The sequence below is a fragment of the Camelus bactrianus genome, chromosome 21, assembly GCF_048773025.1.
Source record: "Camelus bactrianus isolate YW-2024 breed Bactrian camel chromosome 21, ASM4877302v1, whole genome shotgun sequence".
In the NCBI taxonomy this organism is placed as follows: domain Eukaryota; kingdom Metazoa; phylum Chordata; class Mammalia; order Artiodactyla; family Camelidae; genus Camelus; species Camelus bactrianus.
Window position 1 is genome coordinate 11,919,470 of NC_133559.1, and position 20,529 is coordinate 11,939,998.

At 42.5% G+C, this 20,529-nt stretch overlaps 1 protein-coding gene across 1 annotated transcript; it reads left to right on the forward strand.

The window, feature by feature from the left end:
* The first annotated feature begins 1,555 nt into the window (after window positions 1–1,555).
* Window positions 1,556–20,007, forward strand: PCP4L1 (Purkinje cell protein 4 like 1). Its single transcript, XM_010955699.3, has 3 exons — window positions 1,556–1,808; window positions 18,241–18,295; window positions 18,887–20,007. Exons 1-3 carry the CDS (start codon window positions 1,800–1,802, stop codon window positions 19,027–19,029), a joined length of 207 nt encoding a protein of 68 aa, XP_010954001.1. The 5' UTR covers window positions 1,556–1,799; the 3' UTR covers window positions 19,030–20,007.
* The last annotated feature ends 522 nt before the right edge of the window (window positions 20,008–20,529 follow it).

Genomic DNA, 20,529 nt, shown 5'->3' on the forward strand with positions numbered 1-20,529 from the left:
AAGAAAGGGTTTTTGAGCTCTTACTTGAATCTGATTGTTGAGAAGATATCAGTGGTTGCTGGCTGAGAAGCTCAGCTATTAATGACTTGGTTATTACAGGCCGTGAAAGAAACTATCTAAAGAGTATAACGGCTAAAGCTGAAAGTGTTTGGCTTTGGCTGACTGAAGCTTTAAGTAGGCTAAAAGGTTTTTACAATGCCTAGAAGTATCACAGGCAAGAGCATTAAAGGAGTTTTTACTTAGGTGTTCTATTACTTCTTGCGCTAATCATATTGTTTCCTTAAAATTTATACAACATGGTAATTATTTAGTAAATTTCCATCTTATTGAAAAATAATCCATATAGATTGGACTGGGCTTCATCTTTCACATCTGCTTCTTACACCTTGGCAGAGTCCACTGGTTGTGGTACTCAAGCACGGACCACCAAATGGGTTGCTACTGGAATTGCAGGAAGGAAAAAGCTAAACTCTAGCAGATAGAACTTGCATATTGATACCTATTTTAATGGCAACAGTAGGTGCAAGGTCGTAATAAATGTGTGTGTCTCTCTCTTTCTTTCTTTTTTTTTTTTTTTTATAGTTTCACCACCACAGTGGAGGACGGTGGAGGGCACGTTGTCAGAATAAGACTGAATGAACAAACAGTTGTAAATTAAATTTGTAACTTTTTGTAAATTATTACCTATTCAAGTGGATGCTAGCGGTCCCTCATTTTGTTGGAGGAGGGTTTCTTGCATCATATGGGAGGTAGGATTGATGAATCCTAAAATGTGTTTCAACTCCTAAGATCTATGATCTTCCAAATCAAACAGGCACTTCAAAGTTTCCCTGTTCTTTGCCACGGAATACCTTCCCCTTGCTTCTCTCTGTCTATCTCTGTCTCTGTCTTTGTCTTTCTCTCCCTCTCTCTTCTTCCCTCCCTCCTTTCTGCACTTCTCTTATTCAGACTGCCATCCTATTACTAAATCTTTTTTTTTTTTAAATTGAAGTACAGTCAATTACAATGTGTCAATCTCTGGTGTACAGAGCAATGTCGCAGTCATGCATATACATACATATATCCGTTTTCACATTTTTTTCCATTAAAGCTTATTACAAGATATTGAACATAGTTTCCTGTGCTATACAAAAGAAACTTTTCCTTAAATCTATTTTTATATATAGTGGCTAACACTTGTAAATCTTAACTGCAACATCTCTTGGCTTTATCCTTTCATTCACAGCTTCACATGTACCCTCTTGATTCCCTTCCAGCTCTTTTTTCTTCGCTTTCTCAAACTCACACATTCCTTCCTTCCCTTTCTCTCCTTCCCTCCTTCGTGTACCAGTCCTTCCTCTCCTTCTCTCTTTGCTTCCCCCTACTTCATTTTCCGTCCTCTCATCCCCCGACAGTCTCCCCCTTCTTCCCGCTCTCTGTCTTACCCTAGTTTGGAAATGCAGCAGACCTCTGAGTCTGCCACCATTGGATGCAAGGGGCTGTCACTCTGAGGCAGCAAGAGCTCCTATTGGTCGGGCTGGAGGAGGGTACGGAGCTGACTATAAAAGGTGGGGCCCGCCAAGGCTCGCGGAGCGGCTCTGACAGGACTGGGTTGGAAGGGGACTCTTGGAGAGAGCTGACCGCTGGTTGCCAGGGTGCCGGCGAGGGAGCAACCGCTCTCCGCGTTAACTCTTCTTGCCTCATCGGCGGGGCCTCGGCCTCAGAGTCCGGCAACTCGCGGCCGTCGCCCTGTGCAGCCCGAAGGCCCCTTAGTCTCCCCTGCACGTGCCGCGCCCCGCGCGCCCCGTCCGGCCGCGGCGATGAGCGAGGTGAGCAGCGCTGCGGGCTAGGGCTGCGGTGCGGGGAGGCCGAGGCTCCGGGTACCTGGGCAGTGAGGAAGGGAGGGCGCGGCAGCCTAGAGCCGAGGAGAATCCTCCAGGGGCCCCATTGGCCCTCTGGGAAATCTCCCACCTTGGGGCACTGGGGTGCGATTAGAGGAGGGAGGCTTTGAGTCCCCCGATTGTGAGTGGAGCTTTTGGGGGACTGGAATCCGGTATAGAGTCGGGGTGCCGAGGTCTCAGGTGATAAGTCATATATATCATTGGGATACTGCTCTCTGCGCCTATCTTACTGCCCCGACATTACTCGGGCTTCCATTCACTCCGCAGACTTTGGAGAAAAAACATTCGCTTCTGTCCTAGGGCTGTACTGCTCTGACATTCCATTTTTGGCATTCAACAAGAACCCCAGCACTCGACCCCTAGGGTGGCCACTTTGTCCCTTTTAGGAAGGTGGCATCCTACCCTCAACTCATTCAATCAAGAAGCAACGGTTGGAGGGACTATTTCTGATATTCAGAAGGCCCTCTAGTGGGGTCCTGCCCAACTCCTGGGTAGTTGTCCCCTTCAAGAGTAGATATACCTCTGCAGTGCTTGTTATACACCTTGGGTCTCCGCAGGCTCCATGGTCATCTGAGCCAAATCCAGTCCATTAGCTGTCATTTCCTCCATTGGTGGGGGTCAAAGCAGAGTCTAGGAAAGACCTCTCCCATTGTTTGACTGCATTTGTAGGCATCCAGAGACAAAGACCTATCCTGAAGTCGGTATGGGCAATGGCATCACAAGCTTGCTCTCTGTAACCACTTTCCTAGTACCCAGGATCTTGTGTGAAATCCAACTTCTCAGCTATATGCCAAATCCCAGCTCTACTACTTACTAGCTATGTGGCCTTAGGCAAATTACTAAATCTTTCTCTGCTTCAGTGTTTTATCTGCAAAATGGGGGTATTATGGGTTGTTCTAATGATCAAATGAAATAATAAATGCAAAATACTTAGAACAGTGCCTGGCACAGAGTAGACACTCAATCCATGTTAGCTATTATTATTCTCTCCCTGTCTATTTTTTTCTATTTTAGAGTATTACCGAAAACTAGCACGAGAAATCTCAAGGATATCAGGTTAGTGAAGGGGTAGGACCCTGGAGCCAAAGTCTCAGTTTAGATCTTCATCTTTAGTAGGAGCTCTGCTGGCTCCTACCAAAAGCTGTTACCCAGGGAACCAATCAGTGTCAACTACTATGTCTTGATTGCTGTGTCCACTAAGTTTATCCTGGAAAATTCAGCTAGTCTGGGGGCTTCAGATGAACTAACTTGGTTTCCTATAGCTCAGCTAGTTGTGACTATGACCATAGCAGCCTTTCAAAAAGAAAAGAGAGAGAGAGAGAAAAAAAAAAGGTTCAATCTTCTTTCCGCTTGCTTCTTTTCAGCCTTAAAATGAGAAGAGAGGTTCTCCTTGCCCTCTTTTCACTGAAGTCTAGAGTTCAACATCCCCTCTAGTGTTTCTAAATCTGAAAGTTGCAATTCAAGCCATCCCCTGGGGGTTTGTGATCTGAAGGCTATGCCAACATTAAGATATGTGGTCAGCCTGTGCTTTTGGGGAGGAAGTGCACAACCTCTCTGTAGGATATACGATAGGGGCTGGGACTTAGGGTAGTATTTGGTGGAGTGACAAAGCTGTCACAAAGCAGTGTCAAGGAAAACAATTTGGTTTTTGAGGGGGAAGTCAAGTCTTGACTTAGCAGCTGGTCTTGGCTAGCCTCAATCAGGAGTTCAATAGAACGATGAGAGTAGGATCCTTGGATGGAAACTAACTGCCAGTGTCTGCAGGGCTGCCCAGCCCCCCAGGCTGTCAGAGTGAACTGGTTCTAACTAGCAATTTAGCCTTCGAAGCTGCCTCCTAATACAGAGCTGAGCCTGGCTTCGGGGATGAGTATTTATAAAATCCAGAAGCAGCCACCTGGGCTTACACAGAGACTAGCTATCTCTGAACCAGATCCCCAGAGGGTCTCCACTTCCCTAGAGACCAAGACCTAGCCTGTTTTCTTCCTCTTATAAGAGCTATGATGAAAAGCGGAAGTGTTGCCTGGAGCTCTGAAACTCTAGGGAGACTCCAAACTGCTTCTTTTCTCTCAGCCCAGCCCCAGGGGTCTCCTCTTTCAGGCTAGAGTCCTAGCCTAGGAAAGCCCTGTGCACCCTGAATCTTACGTAAGCTTCACCATGCCCCCCCAACCCCCCACCTGCTTATTTTCTTGCTTCAGAGAAACTGCATTAAATGAGAGGATTTGGGATCTTTTTAAGAGATTCCCACTTCAAATGAAGAACAAAAACTGGGGAGGGGGTCTCCAGACCTAGAGCAGCTGAAAAGGGTTGCTGGGGAGGGTCTCTGGTTCTACACTGCCTTCCTGGCTCTTTGTTGTCACTCAGTACTGCAGCAGAGCATTTCCCTGTGAGTTTGTGTGTTCATGCCCAGAGGAGCTGCAGGGACTCATCTCCAGTTTGTCTGCATTCACAGCTGCAGGCAAGACTTGATTGCTGTGAATCACAGTTTATCTTTTATAGCTTAATAACTTTTTGCTAGTTTCAGTGAAGGATGGAAATGGGAGATGCATTCAGTCCCTGAAGGCTCTTTCCTATAATCTCTTGTCATATGGTGTAGCTGGCTGCTTAAAGCACACTTGAAGTTCTTCAGTGATCCTGTTGTACTTCTCAACTGTAAGAAGCCCAGCTGGAGGAATCCCTTGGTCCAGCAATCATTCTGTTGAAATGGGGGTCATGGATGACTGGTAACTATCCCCATGGTGTTTTGGCTAGCAAGGGCTAGAGCAAGGGACAGACCAACCAGAAACCTCACTATGGAGGCTTAGAACCAGTATTCCCTCCTTTATTATTCTGCTTGCTGTCCTCTTAGGAATGAGATATCACACTTCTGGGATCACATTCTCTTTCTTGTGCATATCGTCTGCATCTGCAACCTTCTCCACAATGGAAGTTGGTCAGGGTGGCATCATCCTGTTATGTCTTCTGTGAACCAGTTGTTAGGAAACCTAGTAGGAACTTAAAGGAAATCCAAGATTCTCCCTCTCTCACTGGTATTTTTATTATTATTATTAATTATTATTATTATTATTATTATTATTATTATTATTATTATTATATTGGACATATGAAATAGAAGGGCTAGCTACTTGATATTGGAAAGCCTCCCACCTCTGGAAATATCTATCTTCTGAAGCAGAGGAAACCAAAACTTGGTTCTAGAACTTGCTCATCCCTTTCTTAGTCAGCCATCCAGGTTGTTGGCTTTAGCTGCTTGTGCAGGAGACTATGGCTGGTAAAAGTGGATGACTTTGTCATTCTGTGATCTGGAAATATAGATGACTCTTTTCCTAAGCTGCAGCTGTGATCAGTTACCTCTTAGAATGTCGAGTCTCTATAAGGGCAGGCGCCCATAAGTAATGTGGCTGGAGTCCAAATATGCAAACCTGATGCATCTTTCATGTCTGTCTGTGGAGGGTCTTAACTGATCAGGTCAATAATCATCTTTTCAAAGTAGTGGGTCCATGAATGCCTCCCCCCATTTTCTTTCTACTTTTCCATAGTTCCAAATTGTCTTTCATGAGTCTATGTTATCATGGAAAAAAAAAAAAAAAAAAAGCTTAGTTTTACAAAAATCCTTCTAGATAGAAATATAGATAAATATCTTTGACCAATAAAATCTCAAATAATATATCAAAACATTTTAGTGATACAATTTTAGATTTATTAAGGAGCCCTAAAGATCATCTGGTGCAATCTTCTCATTTTACAGATGAAGAAACTGAGGCTTAAACCTTATCTAAATTTACACCGTGTTAGAACCAACACTCGGGCACAGAACTGCTGCCTCATTTTCCCCAAATATCTGTCCATAAGACTCTTTTAACATGTGACTCCAGTGAATACAGGATAATTTAATTTACATGCAACTCTGAAGGAATATATTACAAGTACTTTCTCTAGGAAGTCTCAGCAGTGTGATTTAAAATGAGCAAATAGATAAACAAACAAACAAACAAATAAATAAAATGAGCAAGAGGAAGGAGAAAGAGTGGAGAGACAAACATAGGATGATATTTATCACTAGGGTACATTTTGGCAGAATACTAGGCAGGGAAAGCACCATCCTTCCTTATGCAGGATGCCTAGTCACCTTAAAAATGGGCGCAGTGAATGTGCTGAAAGTGGAGTAGGTAAGTTAATAGGACCGAAGGAAAGGGGAAGCCTGGAGGCCTCTTTTCCTGAGTTCTTAGTTTCTGGTGTCCATCACTGATTTGCATAACTGTAGAGCATGAAGGACCAGAAGGAGAGGATTTCTTTCCAAAAAGAAAGAAATGAGAGCAATTCTCTTAAGTCTCAAGTATTTGATTTGGAGGACCCAGTCCTCGAAATCACATATCTAAGTAAAACTGGTGTACCTGATGATCAAGCAGGCGCTGTACATTTAGACCTCCTTCAATTGGCCACTTGATGTCCAAAGAGAATACAAAGGCTTTGGGAGAAGAAATCTAGAAGGCGGAAAAGAAGAACATATTAGACTAGCAAAGTAACTGATGGATCCTTTGTGGTACATGATTTTCTAAATCCATACTCCAGACCTGCTGCTCAAAATAACTTAGCTTGCCCCAGAATTATTTTACCTGCAAGAGTAAGCCAAGTCGAAAGCAGATCCAAAAGCACTTTTCTAAGAGATCTGCACCCCTGCAGGTACCTAGACCTTGTCACACCCTTCTCCCTGAAGCCTGATTATTGCTTCATTCCAGGCTGACTCCAGAAAGCAGGCCCACCTAGGGTTCCCAACCCCCCAGCCAGGGAAAAGAGGTACTATTTACGTTCTGTTGTCCTTAATGCTGCTTCCCTCCCACACAAAGCCCTCCAGCCGAGTGTTTGCTTTGTAGGCTGTGGTGGGATTAATACGTTTATTTTGGGACATTAACGCCATGAGTGGGATGCACAATGAAGATTATAGTAATAAATGATGCTTTTTCACTACTCTCTCCCCCCTACCTGCTACCCTCAGTATGGGGTGAAGGCGCAGTTCCAAGCTGTGTTCAGAGCACCACAAACAACCACTCATTAAACTGTGGCAGCCCATGCTGGGGGGAATGGGCCAGGGCTGTTGACTCATTGCATACCATGAGCTGGCATAGCCAAAGAATTCTGCCTCGGACTCCAGTAGGGGTTACTGCTATTCCAGGAAACATGGATAGGGTGGCTGAGGCGGGGGAAGAGAGATCAGGGGGCTTAGGAGCTCGGACTGCTTAGGTTCTATCCCTGTCTTAGGAGACACCAGAGTTATAAGGTATTTGGGTTATATTCCATATATTAGGAGAAGAATGTGTGTATGTAGAACCCAGAGTAGGGATTCCTAGTTTTTTTTTCTGTTACTATCTTGAGGGTGACCTTGAGCAAGTCTTTCTGAAGCTGTTTGAGGACTGCAGCTGGTTGCTGCGCTGAAAGAATTGAAACAGTTCCAACAGTGCTCCAAAAACAGCAGTAAAGGGTCTTTCAGGGGCACCAGGGGATCCCAAAGGCCTCTCTAAGGACCTTTAGCAATGAACTTCATTTAACATTGGGGGAGAAAATGTCAGCAGGGCTGGAATCGTCCCTGGGGAGGTCTGAAGCCTCTTTGTCACTACTTGAAAGCAGATGTGCTAACTGTCTTCCTTCACTTTCTGCACATCTAAAGCAAGCAGGGAGCCTACAAAACCTAGGCTTTATGTCAATACAAAGGCAAGAAAGGGGTCTTTTGGGCTTATATTTAGGAGTTTTAGATTTTTCTTCCTTGGATTATAGGACAGGATTGTGACTGCTTGTGCCTATTCATCTGAACTAAGTGAGTCGAACAGGGCAATAATGTGAACACATTTTGTTTTCATTTGCACAGCATCCAAGCTATATCATGCAGAAGAAGCAGGGTATGTGTGGTCCAGGTATGATGAGGTGTTCCTTTGTTCCTGTCCTTTACTGAGGCTAACAATGTGTAATACCGCTTTAAAGAGCCCAGTGGGATGAGGAATATGGGGAAATCTGGGTAGTTTATCTTTCCCAGGGTTAGTTCTAACTTACTGCTTGGCGCAGAGTGGGTGACATTATCTTGCCTCTTCTGGTGACAATGGTTGCTGTGGCAACACTATTAAAGATGAAAGAGACAAAGAAAGGAAGAAACACAGCCCAAAAAGGGGGCAGGGCCTAGAGTTATAGGGTACCTATTCCCCAACAGTGGCAGCAGGGAAACAGTGTCTAAGTAGCTACGACTTGACTGTTTTTAGGGGCTTTGCCAAGACGATGCTAATTATTCTTTTGAGGCAAAGGATAGAGTTACACAATCATTTTTACGATACGAAGGTGGATGAAAGAACTTGATCATGGAGGTTAAGGTATGGTTTATTTGCTCCTGAACACTAATCTCCCTGTGGTATACAACTCAAAAATAAAAAAGGTGGTTCTGTGTCCAAGCATTCTTTAAAATGAAACATGAACATTTATGGAGGTGCTGGACTGGAGGTCCCCTCCTATACACTGCTAACTCGGGAGTGGTTCCAGGAGGCTCCAGGGCTCTGCTGGAGCAGTTGCTGTACAGAATAGAATACAATTTCTGTCCAAGCAGACAATGTTTGGGCCCTTCACCAGAAGTTTAGAGCCATTGTAAGCATTTTGGGGAACAAGCATTGGGACAACAGGGAGATTGTGGTTTCCAAGGTTGGTTTAGAGTAAAAGATCAGTTATAAAGTTCTTTTGGTAACAGAATAAGCCTCAAAGGCCCTTAGAACAATCTCAGGTATTCTCTTCCTCCTTCGTTTCCACTTAGTGAAGATGTACTCTGTGGCAAGTACTCTACACTTTGATTCCAGGACTTTAGCCATGCAGCATCCCAGTAACTTGACCTCTTCTTATATTCAACCCAGAGTTACATTACTTCAGTATAATAACTATTTATTCTAATATATACTAGGCATTTTACATACTTTTTTTCTAGTTCTTTTCACTCCTCAAGATAGATATTATCTCTCTTCTGCAGCTGAGAGGTCTCAGTGCAGCAAGTCTAAGTGATTTACCCAATGTCACACAGCTAGGAATGGCAGAGCTGGGACTGGAACAGATAGTCAACGAAGATCCAGGGTATGAATCCAGATTTGTCTAACTTTATCTAATGTGCCATATTGCTTCTCCCAGGAATTTGAGGCTTGAGAAAATTTTAGTTCACATAAATATCTGTTGAGTACCCACTATGTGCAGTTACTACAAATGATACCCAAATGAATGGGAAATATGGACTGTGCTTTCAAGGAAATGGACCCTGGTGGGGTGGTGACGGTGGGGAAGGGGAGGTAAGACAAATGCACACTAACTATAATATAGGTAATATGCAATATACTCCTAGAGAAGTCCTTCCCCTTCATCCTTGGCTCTCTTTCAAGCACCCATGCTGAAGCGAGGAAAAACAATGACCAGGCTTCACAGTCTTTGAACCAGCTGCAGAAAGGAGTCCCTCAGCTATCTGAAAACAAATCTGACTTCAGAAATCTAGGTGAGGTGGGAAATAAAGCAGAGTGGGAGCTCCCGTCATTCATTCACCAACTCCTGCGTGTACAGCATGTGTAAGGGCATTGTGCTAGGCCCTGGGAACCAGTAGTGAGTAAGATAGACCCTACCCTCAAAGGAACTTGCACAGAAATGGAGGAGACCAACATTCACTATCTAACCACTAAATTATTCTTTAATCACATTAGAAACAAGTACTACCACAGAGAAATACTGGGTGCTATGAAAACTTATAATGAGGGTCCTAGCCCAGTCTGGGGAGCAAAGTAGAGCTCCCCAGAAGAAGGAACCCTCGAGGAGAGCTTTGAATGATAAGTAGAAACTAATTAGGTAGAAGGGGAGCAGGGGTAAAAGAACCATGAGCCAAGGTCCTGAGGTGGGAAGGAACGTGGTAGCTTCCAGAGATGAGGTTATTGAGGTAATCAGAGGCTGCATAATACAGGGACTTTTAGACCATGTTAAGAATTTTCTTCTTTAACTTAAGAACATCATTAACCATTGGGCTGTTATAGTGGTCCACATAAGAAACAATTGTTAGGGTGGTAGCAGTGGAGAGAAGTGAACGACTTAAGAGGTGTTTGGGAGATAAAGTTAACAGGACTGAATATTAAATTGGATATGCAATGTGAAAGAAAGAAAGATGTCAAGCACAGTTTCTAGGTTTCTGGCTTGTACAACTGGATGAGATAGGGAATACTTGCAGGGGACTAGGTTGAGTAGGCAGGATTATGAATTCATTTTGAGACACATAGGGTTTAGAGTGTCCATAAAACATCCAAGTGGATATGTTTTAAAGCTCAGAGGAGCAGCCTGGGGTAGAGATATGCAGTCTGTCCTTGGTATCCAAGAGTTCTACCAACAGCGAATCAAATTGCTGAATCTGAGAATGCAGAACTCATGAGTACTAGACAGCCAATTGTACTGTACCATTTAAAAAAAAATTTTATTCCTTTTTTTATAGGGGGAGGTAATTAGGTTTATTTAACAGAGGCACTGGGGTTGAACCCAGGACCTCCTGCATACTAGGCATGCACTCTACCACTAGAGCTATACCCTCCCCAACACCACCCCCTACCAGCCACCTCTTACTATGCAATTTTAAATAAGGAACTTGAGCATCTGTGGATTTTGGTATCCTTGGGGATCCAAAAACCAATCCCCCTCAGATGCCAAAGGAAGACTATACATTTGAGTCTTCAGTGGCATTCTGTGCTATTCAGTATGGTACTATTAACCACATGTAGCTATTTAACTTATTAATTAATAATTAGTTATTAATTTACTAAACTAAAATTCAATAAATGTATAAATTTTATTCCTCAGTTACACTAGCCACATTTCAAAGTACTCAATAGCCCCATGTGCCTAGGTGAGCACCATATATTGGACGGCACAGATATAAAACATTTCTATCATTGCAGAAAGTTCTATTGCAGGGGTCTGCAAACTTTTTCTGTAATGGGCCAGAGAGCAAATATTTTTGGCTTTGTGGGCCATGTGGTCTCTGTTGCAGTTACTAAACTCTGCTGTTGTCATGCCAAAGCAGCCACAGATAACATGCAAACAATGGGGATGGCTGTGTTCCAGTAAAACTTTATTTACAAAAACAGGCTGCAGACTAGATTTGGCAGTGAGCAGTAGTTTGCTGGCCCCTGTTCTATTGGATGGTGCTGGTACAAATGATAACTGAAGTCATAGGTACAGATAAGATCATTTAGGAAAGAGAACAGAAGAGATCCTAGCCCTAAACTTTGAGAGCTCCCAACACTTAAATGTTGGGAAGAAATGTCCAGAAAGATAGGAGAAAAATCAGGAAAAACTGTGATATCCCAGGAGCCAAGGAAAGAATATGTGTCAAGAAAGGTGAAGTGATTAAGAATGTTAAATGTTTTAAGAGGTCAGTCAGGCCAAATGAACCTGAAACTTTTGCATTTGATTTAGTATTGCAGACAGCACTGGTTTTCTAAAGAGTCATTTCAGTGGAGTAGCAGTAGAAGCCAGACTGAAGTGGGTTGGAGGGTGTGGGGGAGGTGAGCAAATGGAGACAGTAAGTGTTCTGAGAAGTGTAGCTATGAAAAGAAGGGAGATAAGAAAGGCCCTTGCCCCTGACCCTGACCCCAGTCATTTTTCTACTCTACCTTTCTAATTACTCCTTCTCAGTCCTTGATAGCTTCTCAACCTCTCGTTCACCCTTTCTTCCCATTTAAAAAAATTAAGGTATAATTACTATGGAGAATAGTATGGAGTTTCCTTAAAAAACTAAAGATAGAGTTACTATATTATCCAGCAATTCCACTCCTGGGCATAAACCTGGAAAAGATGAAAACTCTAATTTGAAAAGATACATGCACCACAATGTTCATAGCAGCACTATTTACAATAGCTAAGATATAGAAGCAACCTAAGTGTCCATCAACAGATGAGTGAATAAAGATGTGATATATACACTATGGAATACTACTCAGCTGTAAAAAATGAAATAATGCCATTTGCAGCAACATGAATGAACCTAGAGATCATATTAAGTGAAGTAAGTCAGATAGAGAAAGACAAGTATCATATGATATCACTTACATGTGGAATCTAAAAAAATGATACAAGTGAACTTGTTTGCAAAATAAAAACAGACTCACAGACATAGAAAACAAACTTATGGTTACCAAAGGGGAAAGTGGGGGAGGGATAAATTAGGAGTTTGGGATTAACAGATATGTACTACTATGTATAAAATAGATAAACAATGAGGACCTACTGTATAGCATTGAGAACTTCACTCAATATCTTGTAATAACCTACAATGGAAATATATATATAAAACTGAATCACTATGCTGTATACCTGAAACTAACACAACATTGTGAATCAATTACACATCAATTAAAAAAAATAAAGTATAATTTACATGCAGTAAAATGTACCCTTATCAGTTCTGGGAATTTTCACAAATATATACAGACATGTAACCACTAAAGATACAGAGTGGTTCTATCATCCCAAAATTCTCCCATTCCCTTTAGTAGTCACCCCTCTCATGATCTCAGCCCCTAGCAGATACTGATCTGTCTGCTGTCCCTGAAGTTTTGCCTTTACTAGAAATGTCATCTAACTGGAATCATACAATATATATGTGGCCTTTTGGGTCTGGCTTCTTTCACTCACCATAATGCATTTGAAGTTCATCCATGTTGTTGCACGTGTTAGTAGTTCATTTCTTTTAACTGCTGAGTGATAATACATTGTGTGGCTGTATCACAATTTGTTTATGCATTCCTTAGCTGAGGGACATTTCAGTTGTTTCCAGTTTTGGATGATTACAGGTAAAGCTGTCATAAACACTCTCTTGCAAGTTTACGTGTAGACATAAGTTTTAATTTCACCTGGGTGAATGTGTAGGAGTAGAATTGCTGGGTTGTATGATAAAGGTACACTTAAGAAACTGCCAAAATAATTTGACACAACATTGTAAAATAACTATAACTCAATAAAAAAAGTTAAAAATGAATAAATAAATAAAAAAGAAAGAAACTGCCAAAATAACTATATCATTTTGCATTCCCACCAGCAATGTCTGAGAGTTCCAGGCCCTCTGTATCTTTGGCAGCACATGGTATTGTCATTAAAAAAAATTTTTTTTAATAGTTGTGTAATGATATCCAATTGTGGTTTTAATTTGAATTTCCCAAATGGCTAATGACATTATATGTACTTTCATGTGCTTATTTGCCATCCACATTATCGTCTTTGGTGAAGTGTACAAATATCTTTTTACAAACTGCATTTGTATTATTGGGATTTGAAAATTCTTTAAATATTCTGAATACAAGTCCTTATCGGATGTGTGATTTGCAAATATTTTCCTTCAGTCTGTAGTTTGTTTTTTCATTCTCTTAGGAGTGTCTTTCAAAGAGCAGTTTTAAATTTTGATGAGGTCAAATTTATAATTTTTTTCTTTTGTGGATTGCACTTTTGATGTATCTAAGAAATCTTTGCCACCCCAAGGTTGCAAAGATTTTTTTCCCCCTATATTTTCTTCTAGAAGTTTTATAGCTTTAGGTTTTACATCCATTTCAAGTTAACTTTTGTATAGGGTGCAAGGTATAGATTGAGGTTTTTTGTCTTTTGCATATGGCTGTCCAATCATTCCAGCACTATTTGTTGAAAAGGCCACCCTAAACTTCGAACATTGGGATCCTAGACCCATTTCTTTTTACTCTAATGATGATTGGAGAGGGAATTCAGCTTGAGGGAGGCTTTTTGTGTGTGTCTTTTAAAGAAAGGGAAAAGTTATATATAAAAAAGTGAAGAGAATTGGTTGTAAAGATTCCTGAGAAGGAGAAAAGGGGAATGGGATCTAAAGCTCAGATGGAAGGACATCATCTGAATGCTGATAAATGCCCTGGAAGGGGGTATCGGGTAGGGAAAGGAAGGATGCTGCTGAATTATATCCCTCTCTGCAGTCTCAAAGCCTGAAGACATCTCTAAGCCAGCATCTCCTTTTCCTCCTTCCTCATAGGAAGGGAGAGTCCACAACTTTGCACTGCAGAGGAAATAAAAGTATACTCATGGGGAATTGGCAGCTACTGCCAAGATGATGGAATGGAACATTAGAGCACGTCAGGCCCAGAGGTGAGGAGAAAAGGGATACAGGAAGGTAAGCAGGGAAAGAAACTAGGGCCCTCTGGGGAAAGGCAAGAGTTGATGGGCCTCACAGTTGCTAATTAGTGTTTGGTGTGTGATGAGAAGTGAGAAACATTTAGTCCTGTGTGGGCGGTGAGGCTGAACTCAACCAAGCTTCAACTGACTAGAAACTTGGAATAACAGACTTCAATGTAAGCAAGGGAGTCATTTGAAGTGGAAAGTAGTGGGATGATCCTGCACATGGAATTCTCAGAATCTGAAGGGTTAGCATCCAGCCCTGGGAGTGAAGAACACACACAAGCTGTGGCTCTCCCCCAGGGGTCTGCCTGGTATGTGTCAGGGGACCCACTGAGCAAATGGGTCAAAAGACAAAAGCCAGAATCAGTGGTTAGCTCATCTACCAGAGCAGGAATCTGAGTCAGTAGGCATAGTCTGGGATCAGGTTCTCAAATAACATGTAGTCTTTCCACATAATGGAAGGACAGGACCCTGTTCCTCATGTTTCCTGTAGAGTGTATATGAAGAAAGTGTTGGGGACTGCAGCTTGAGAGACTAGTCCTTGAATACAGCTGCCCACCGATGGGACTGGAAGGAAATCATGATCCCTAGGACTTTCCTTCTTACTTGAGGATTGCTCTGCTATGCGGGAGACCTCGTCTAGTTAAATCAGTCTCACATTGGACATCTCTCTCAAGTGTATATACCACATGCACACACATGCCTATGCTTTTGGCTGGAGATTGGAATATAGCATAGCATAATGCTCAAGAGGGTGGACTCTGGAGTCAGACTATCTTGGTTCAAATCCTGGCTTTGCTACTCCTTAGCTGTATAACCTTAGGCAAGTTAATTAACCTCTTCTGGACTTTAGTATTTCATTTGTAAAGTGAGAATAGTAACAATACCTATTTTACAGGGATGTTGTAAGAATATAATGTATTAATGTTTCTAAAGTGCTTAGAAAAGTGACTGGCACATAGAAAGTATTATATATGTGATTATTAATAAGATGTGATGAGGGGTCATTCTAAAGTCCTTGATTTCTTCCAGTTTCCTTAGCTGGGTCCCACAAGGAAAAGAAAAGATTTGCTAAACCATTTCACTGCTATTATTTCTGGTCAGAAGAGCTCAGTATTGAAAGAAGTAGAAGAGCACTGAGAGTCTGTAATCCATACCTGGCTAGAGTGAGAGGCTGAGAGTGGCTGAGAAACACTCACCTACCACAGCTCCTGTGAGTTAGCATTGATCCTCTGGAGGTATGAGTTTAAGTAAGAGACACTCTTATAAAGCATGTGGTTTCTGGTTCACCTGGAGTAGACCTCCATGCCTTCTTGGTTTACCTGAAGTGTGGTATAAGTCTGATGGCTGTCAGATGGATGCACCAGAGGACCTTGATTCATCTAAAACTGTTGAGTTTCTGAAAAAAACACAGGAAAGTTGGGGCAGAGACCAGAGGCCAGTAAAGGGCTGAGTACTATATAGAGGATAGGTGCTGACTGATATGTTATCTAACTGCCCCCACCCAACCCCTGCAAATCATTCACAACTAAATCCAGAAATCCAGAGTGGCCAGAGCAGCTATTTTAAGAACTGGCTGGAGAGGGTGGAGGGAAGAGGGGCAGGTCGAAGCCCTAGTGAATTACTTTTTAGCAGAAAGTGTGAGAGTGATATCCAAGGGCACTGTGAGTAATAGGGTTTCTTTTTTTCCTTTTCAGCACCCTTTTCTGGTCTCCCCAGCGACATCTCATAAATTTAAACGAAATGGAACTGGGAACCCCTGGGTGGTCAGACCACAGCTGAGCCATGGCTCCATTCCAGGGTCAGTAATCTCAGGAGACACTCAGGAAGCGGACAGCTGGCAGGACAGAAGGAAAGGGGTGGCCTGTGTGGTTCAGTCCTGACACAGATTCCTGCATAGAGGATTCTGAGGGTTGGCTGATACAAGAAGGAAAGCAGAGGAAGAGACAGCTACCCAGGGGGAGATAGTTAGAAATGGGGTCCAGATTTTCCTCCAAAGGGCAGGGGCTGGGATGAGAGAAAAGAAATAGCAGATTAAGGGTACAGGCTGAGAGAGAGAGAGAGGGATAATGGTTAAAGCAAAGATCACATTCAGGGATTTGCTGGCAATAGAGAAAGTAGGATTTGAAGTTAGAGATCATGGAACTATAGAAGTTGCCTCTTAACATATGACCCTCTTGTCTGGACTATTGACTATTATCCTATTACTAAACACCCCATCCATGCCAAGCCTTTGCAGTGTGGACAAACCTCTTGTGATGACGGTGTACCAGAGTGGAAAGTGTCACCTAGCTAACTACTGGACTATTATATTAATCATTTGAAAAAACAAAAAAACAAAAAAAGACTACAGGAAGATCATGGAGAAGGAAAGAGTAATGAGTGGTCAGTCTTTATTGACTGACTGATGGAATTCTTTTTTTTTTTTTTTTTTTTTTTGGTCAAAGGCGGACTAGCGGGAATTTCATGAATTCCGCTGGGTTTTAGGAACACTTTTGTGCATGTTCTTTCAGTTTTTAAATAAAATTTATATATACACAAAAAATAAAATAAAATCCTTTGCTAAATCCAAAAAAGTACACATACATAGATAAGCAATCAATATTTTTTACAAAAATTTGTCCATATCAATTTATAACCTACTTTTTAAAATGTTAGATAGTTTTAAAAATTAGATAGTCTGCCATCTCCAGTACTTTCCAAGATTCTAGGAATACACAAATAAATCATAAGACTTGAAAAGGCAGTAAAAATGTGACCAATCTAACCTTTGAAAATCACATGTGATCAATGAAGCCATCTTAGTTTGGCCCCAAATTTTCTCTTTAACTCATATTGAATATCCAACCGCTTATGAAAGCATCTCCTGTTGGATAGTTAGGTAGGCATCTAAAACTTGTCCAAAAGCAAGCTCCTGATCCTTTCCCTAATACCTGCTCCTCCTCCTGCTGTCTTCCTCATTTCAGGAAATGGTAATTCCATTTTTTTTTTTTTCAGTTCCTTAGCCCAGAAACCTTGGAGTCATCCTTGACTCCTGTCACACAATGCCACTCACCCAATCAACCAATCATATTAGTCACAGCTTGAAAATACAGTCAGCCCTGTGTTGTCTGAGGGTTCCATGTCTGTGGATTCAACCAAGGACTGAAAAAGTTTTTAAAAATTTCCAAAAATTTCCCAAAAGCAAAACTTGAATTTGCTGCAACCAGCAACTATTTCCATAGCATTTACATTGTATTTACAACTATTAACATAGCCTTTACATTGTATTAGTATTACGAGTAATCTAGAGATGACTTAAAGTATATGCATAGGTTATATGCAAATACTAGGCCATTTTATATAAAGGACTTGAGCATCCATGGCTATTGGTATCCTCGGGAGCCCTGGATACTGAGGGACAGTTGTATACCCAGAATCGAACCACTTTTCACCACCTCCACAGCCATCATGTTGATCCAAGCAACCATTATCTCTCGCCTAGTCTTCTGCAATAATCTCCTAACAGGTTTTTCTGCTTCCTCCCTAATGCTCCTTATGTGCAAACTGAACGTCTTTAATGGCTTCCCATCTTCCTCATGATGAAAGTCAAACTCCTGAAAAACACTCCCAAGGTCCTACATAGTCTTCCCCCACTCCCAGATATCTCTGATCTCATCTCCATCCATGGTTCCTCCTTCCTCCGTCTCTCTACTCCAGTGACATTGGTCTCTTGCTATTCCTCAAATAGGCTAGTCACACTTCCACCCTAGGGCCCTTGAAAGCTCTTGCCTGGACATCCACAGCCCTTACTCCCTTATCTCCTTCAGCTCTTGGCTCAAATACCACTTTTCAGAGGGACTTTTCCTGACTACTCTGGCAAACTCTGTTTCTCCATTCCCACCCCAGCACTCACTACCTACCTTCCCCACTTAACATAATAATTTTGTTTACTCATTTGTTTATCTATATACTAGAAGGTAAACTTCATGAGGGCAGGGTTTTTGTCTGTTTTGTCATCTACAATTCCCTTATCACCAATAAATACTTGTTGAATAAATTTTGATGACTTTTCTCCCTTTCTCTGATCTCAAGTCCCACTTCTTCAAAAGACTAAGGGATGTACCTGGTAATAGGAGGGTGAATCTAAGGGGATAGCACCTTCCTACTTCCATGAATATCTAATATTCTGAGTTTTGTTTTTCAGCTTAACACCAAAACATCCCCAGCAACCAACCAGGCACCTGGCCCAGAAGAAAAAGGTGAGTGGGGTTGGGCTAGGCAGTTTGTAGAGCGAGTAAATACAGGGACATGAAGACAAGTAGGGCTGTAAGTCTGGAGTCTCCTAAAATCAGTAACAGGAATAAGAATGTGGAGAAGTGAAACAAAGCACTGGGTTAGGACAACTCTATCCATAGGCTTCATTCCACTTTTTCCTAAGAGGTAAACCTACCAACATTTACTCTTTGATTTTAGAAACTGGCTCTGGAAACAGGCAGTAGTAGGAAGAAACTCATCAAATAATCCCGGCCTCTGTCTCAATCAGAAATTGAGGGAAAGCTAAGAAAAGAGCGTGTGGTCTGGGACTCTAAACTATAGGATTTAGGAATAAGTGGTGATAGAAGATATTTGTCATTTTGGTTCTAGAGTAGCAAATCTTCTAAGTAACTACTATAGCTAATTCTCAGTCTACATACCCTGACTCAGACTTCTAGGAGGCTTATCAGGCATTCTTGTTCTCAGCAAAGAAGGGGGCACTTCACAGAGTCCAGCAGAAAGTGGACTTTAACCACTGTATTTGGGACTGGGGCAATACAGGCTTACTCATTAATGAATCTCTCAACTCTCTGTAGGGAAAGCTGGCAATGCCAAGAAGGCTGAGGAGGAGGAGGAGATTGACATTGATCTGACGGCACCAGAAACAGAGAAGGCTGCCCTTGCCATTCAGGGCAAGTTCCGGCGATTCCAGAAAAGGAAGAAGGATCCCAGCTCCTGAATAACCAGCCTTGCCCTTCACCCTGCTCCCTTCTCTCCCCTTCTCCCTAGCTCTGACTCCCATGTATCTCTGTCTTTTCGTCCTGTTAGCCTCTCATTGAGGCAAGTTCAACCCTTATATATTATTTTCTCTGGCCCCCTCAAGCCATGACAGCTGTAGAAGCACAAGGAACAAGGGGAAGATGAATTAGAAAGGCAGCCGCTTGCCTAATGGTGGACCAGTTTCTCCTTGGCTATGGCTCGTTGATCAGTACCTATGCCTATCCTAGGAGTCTGAAGAACCAAGAAGCTTTGAGGCTGAGAGAGGGAACCCTGACAATATGGGAGGGAGAGGAAAGCCTTCAGAGTAGGGTGCCTGCCTAAGGGTGGGGTATATACACTGTTCTGCTGGCTACAACATTCACACTTCAGGTAGCAGTTTTTCCCCTTTGCATCCTTCTCACCAGCACGTCAACTTCCCTCCTATGAGCTAAGCCACAGTGGGGACTGGAGCCCCCTTTCCCCCTAGGCAGACCTAAATCAAGCTGCTTCCACGTTAGTGCATGCTGAGTAGATTAGTTCCAAGGAAGGGATACTGGGACTGGTAGAGATCAGGAAAAGTTTCCTTCATTATCTAGTCTAGAACCATAAGGGGCAGAAGCAAAAGAGGTTCAAGGGGCCACAGGCAGGGAAATGGGAACACTGGTAGATTTGGGGAGGAAAGAAAAATGAAGGAGGAGGAGATCACTAAAGACACAAGTTACTGCCGGTAAAGATGTACCATGTGAAGGATTCTTGGGGCTTTGCTAACCTGCTACCTCTAACCCCTCATGTCCAGCCACCCCCAGGGGCCACACAAACCAAATGACCCTTGTAGTTCCCAGTTGCCCCACTGTGGAGTCAGAGCAGAAGTGGAATAGCCACTCTATGTGATTTTAGCATGTTTAATAATGATGAAAACAATAAAAATAAAACCTCAAGTGGGGTCACTTAACCTCTACTTCTGTTTTTTTCTTGGGAGGAATATGAATGTAAGCCCAAGCTGGCCTCAGGGAGGGTGACAGAGCAATGCGTGGGTTATATGGGTGCACAGGAAGCTAACACTGGCTGAGAATTTCCAGACTGAAGCCCCCTCCTACTTTCCTTCCCCTGACCTTGTCCTCACCTTGATTCACTGTCTTTGTCTGCCGCTGTTGCCACCCCCGCAGTGCACCTGCAAGGGTGCTCATCTCCTTCCCTTTCCCCCTCCAGCTGAGCATGCTTGGTGGATATGCCTCTGAAAACAAACCCACTCTTCCTTGCTCTGTATCCCCAAATGACCTCTGCTAGCTGTCCCTCCTGCTTTGTCTTCCTCCCACACCCTCCCTCCCCTCCCATTGTTATATCAAGGAGAAGTGGATGATTCTGGGTCAATAGAGAGCACCGCTGTTACACTAAAGATTTTAAACCGTGAATAAAATGATGGCTTTTGAGTGACCTTACATTGCTGAGAAATAATCTCTATATGTTGAAACAGAAGCCA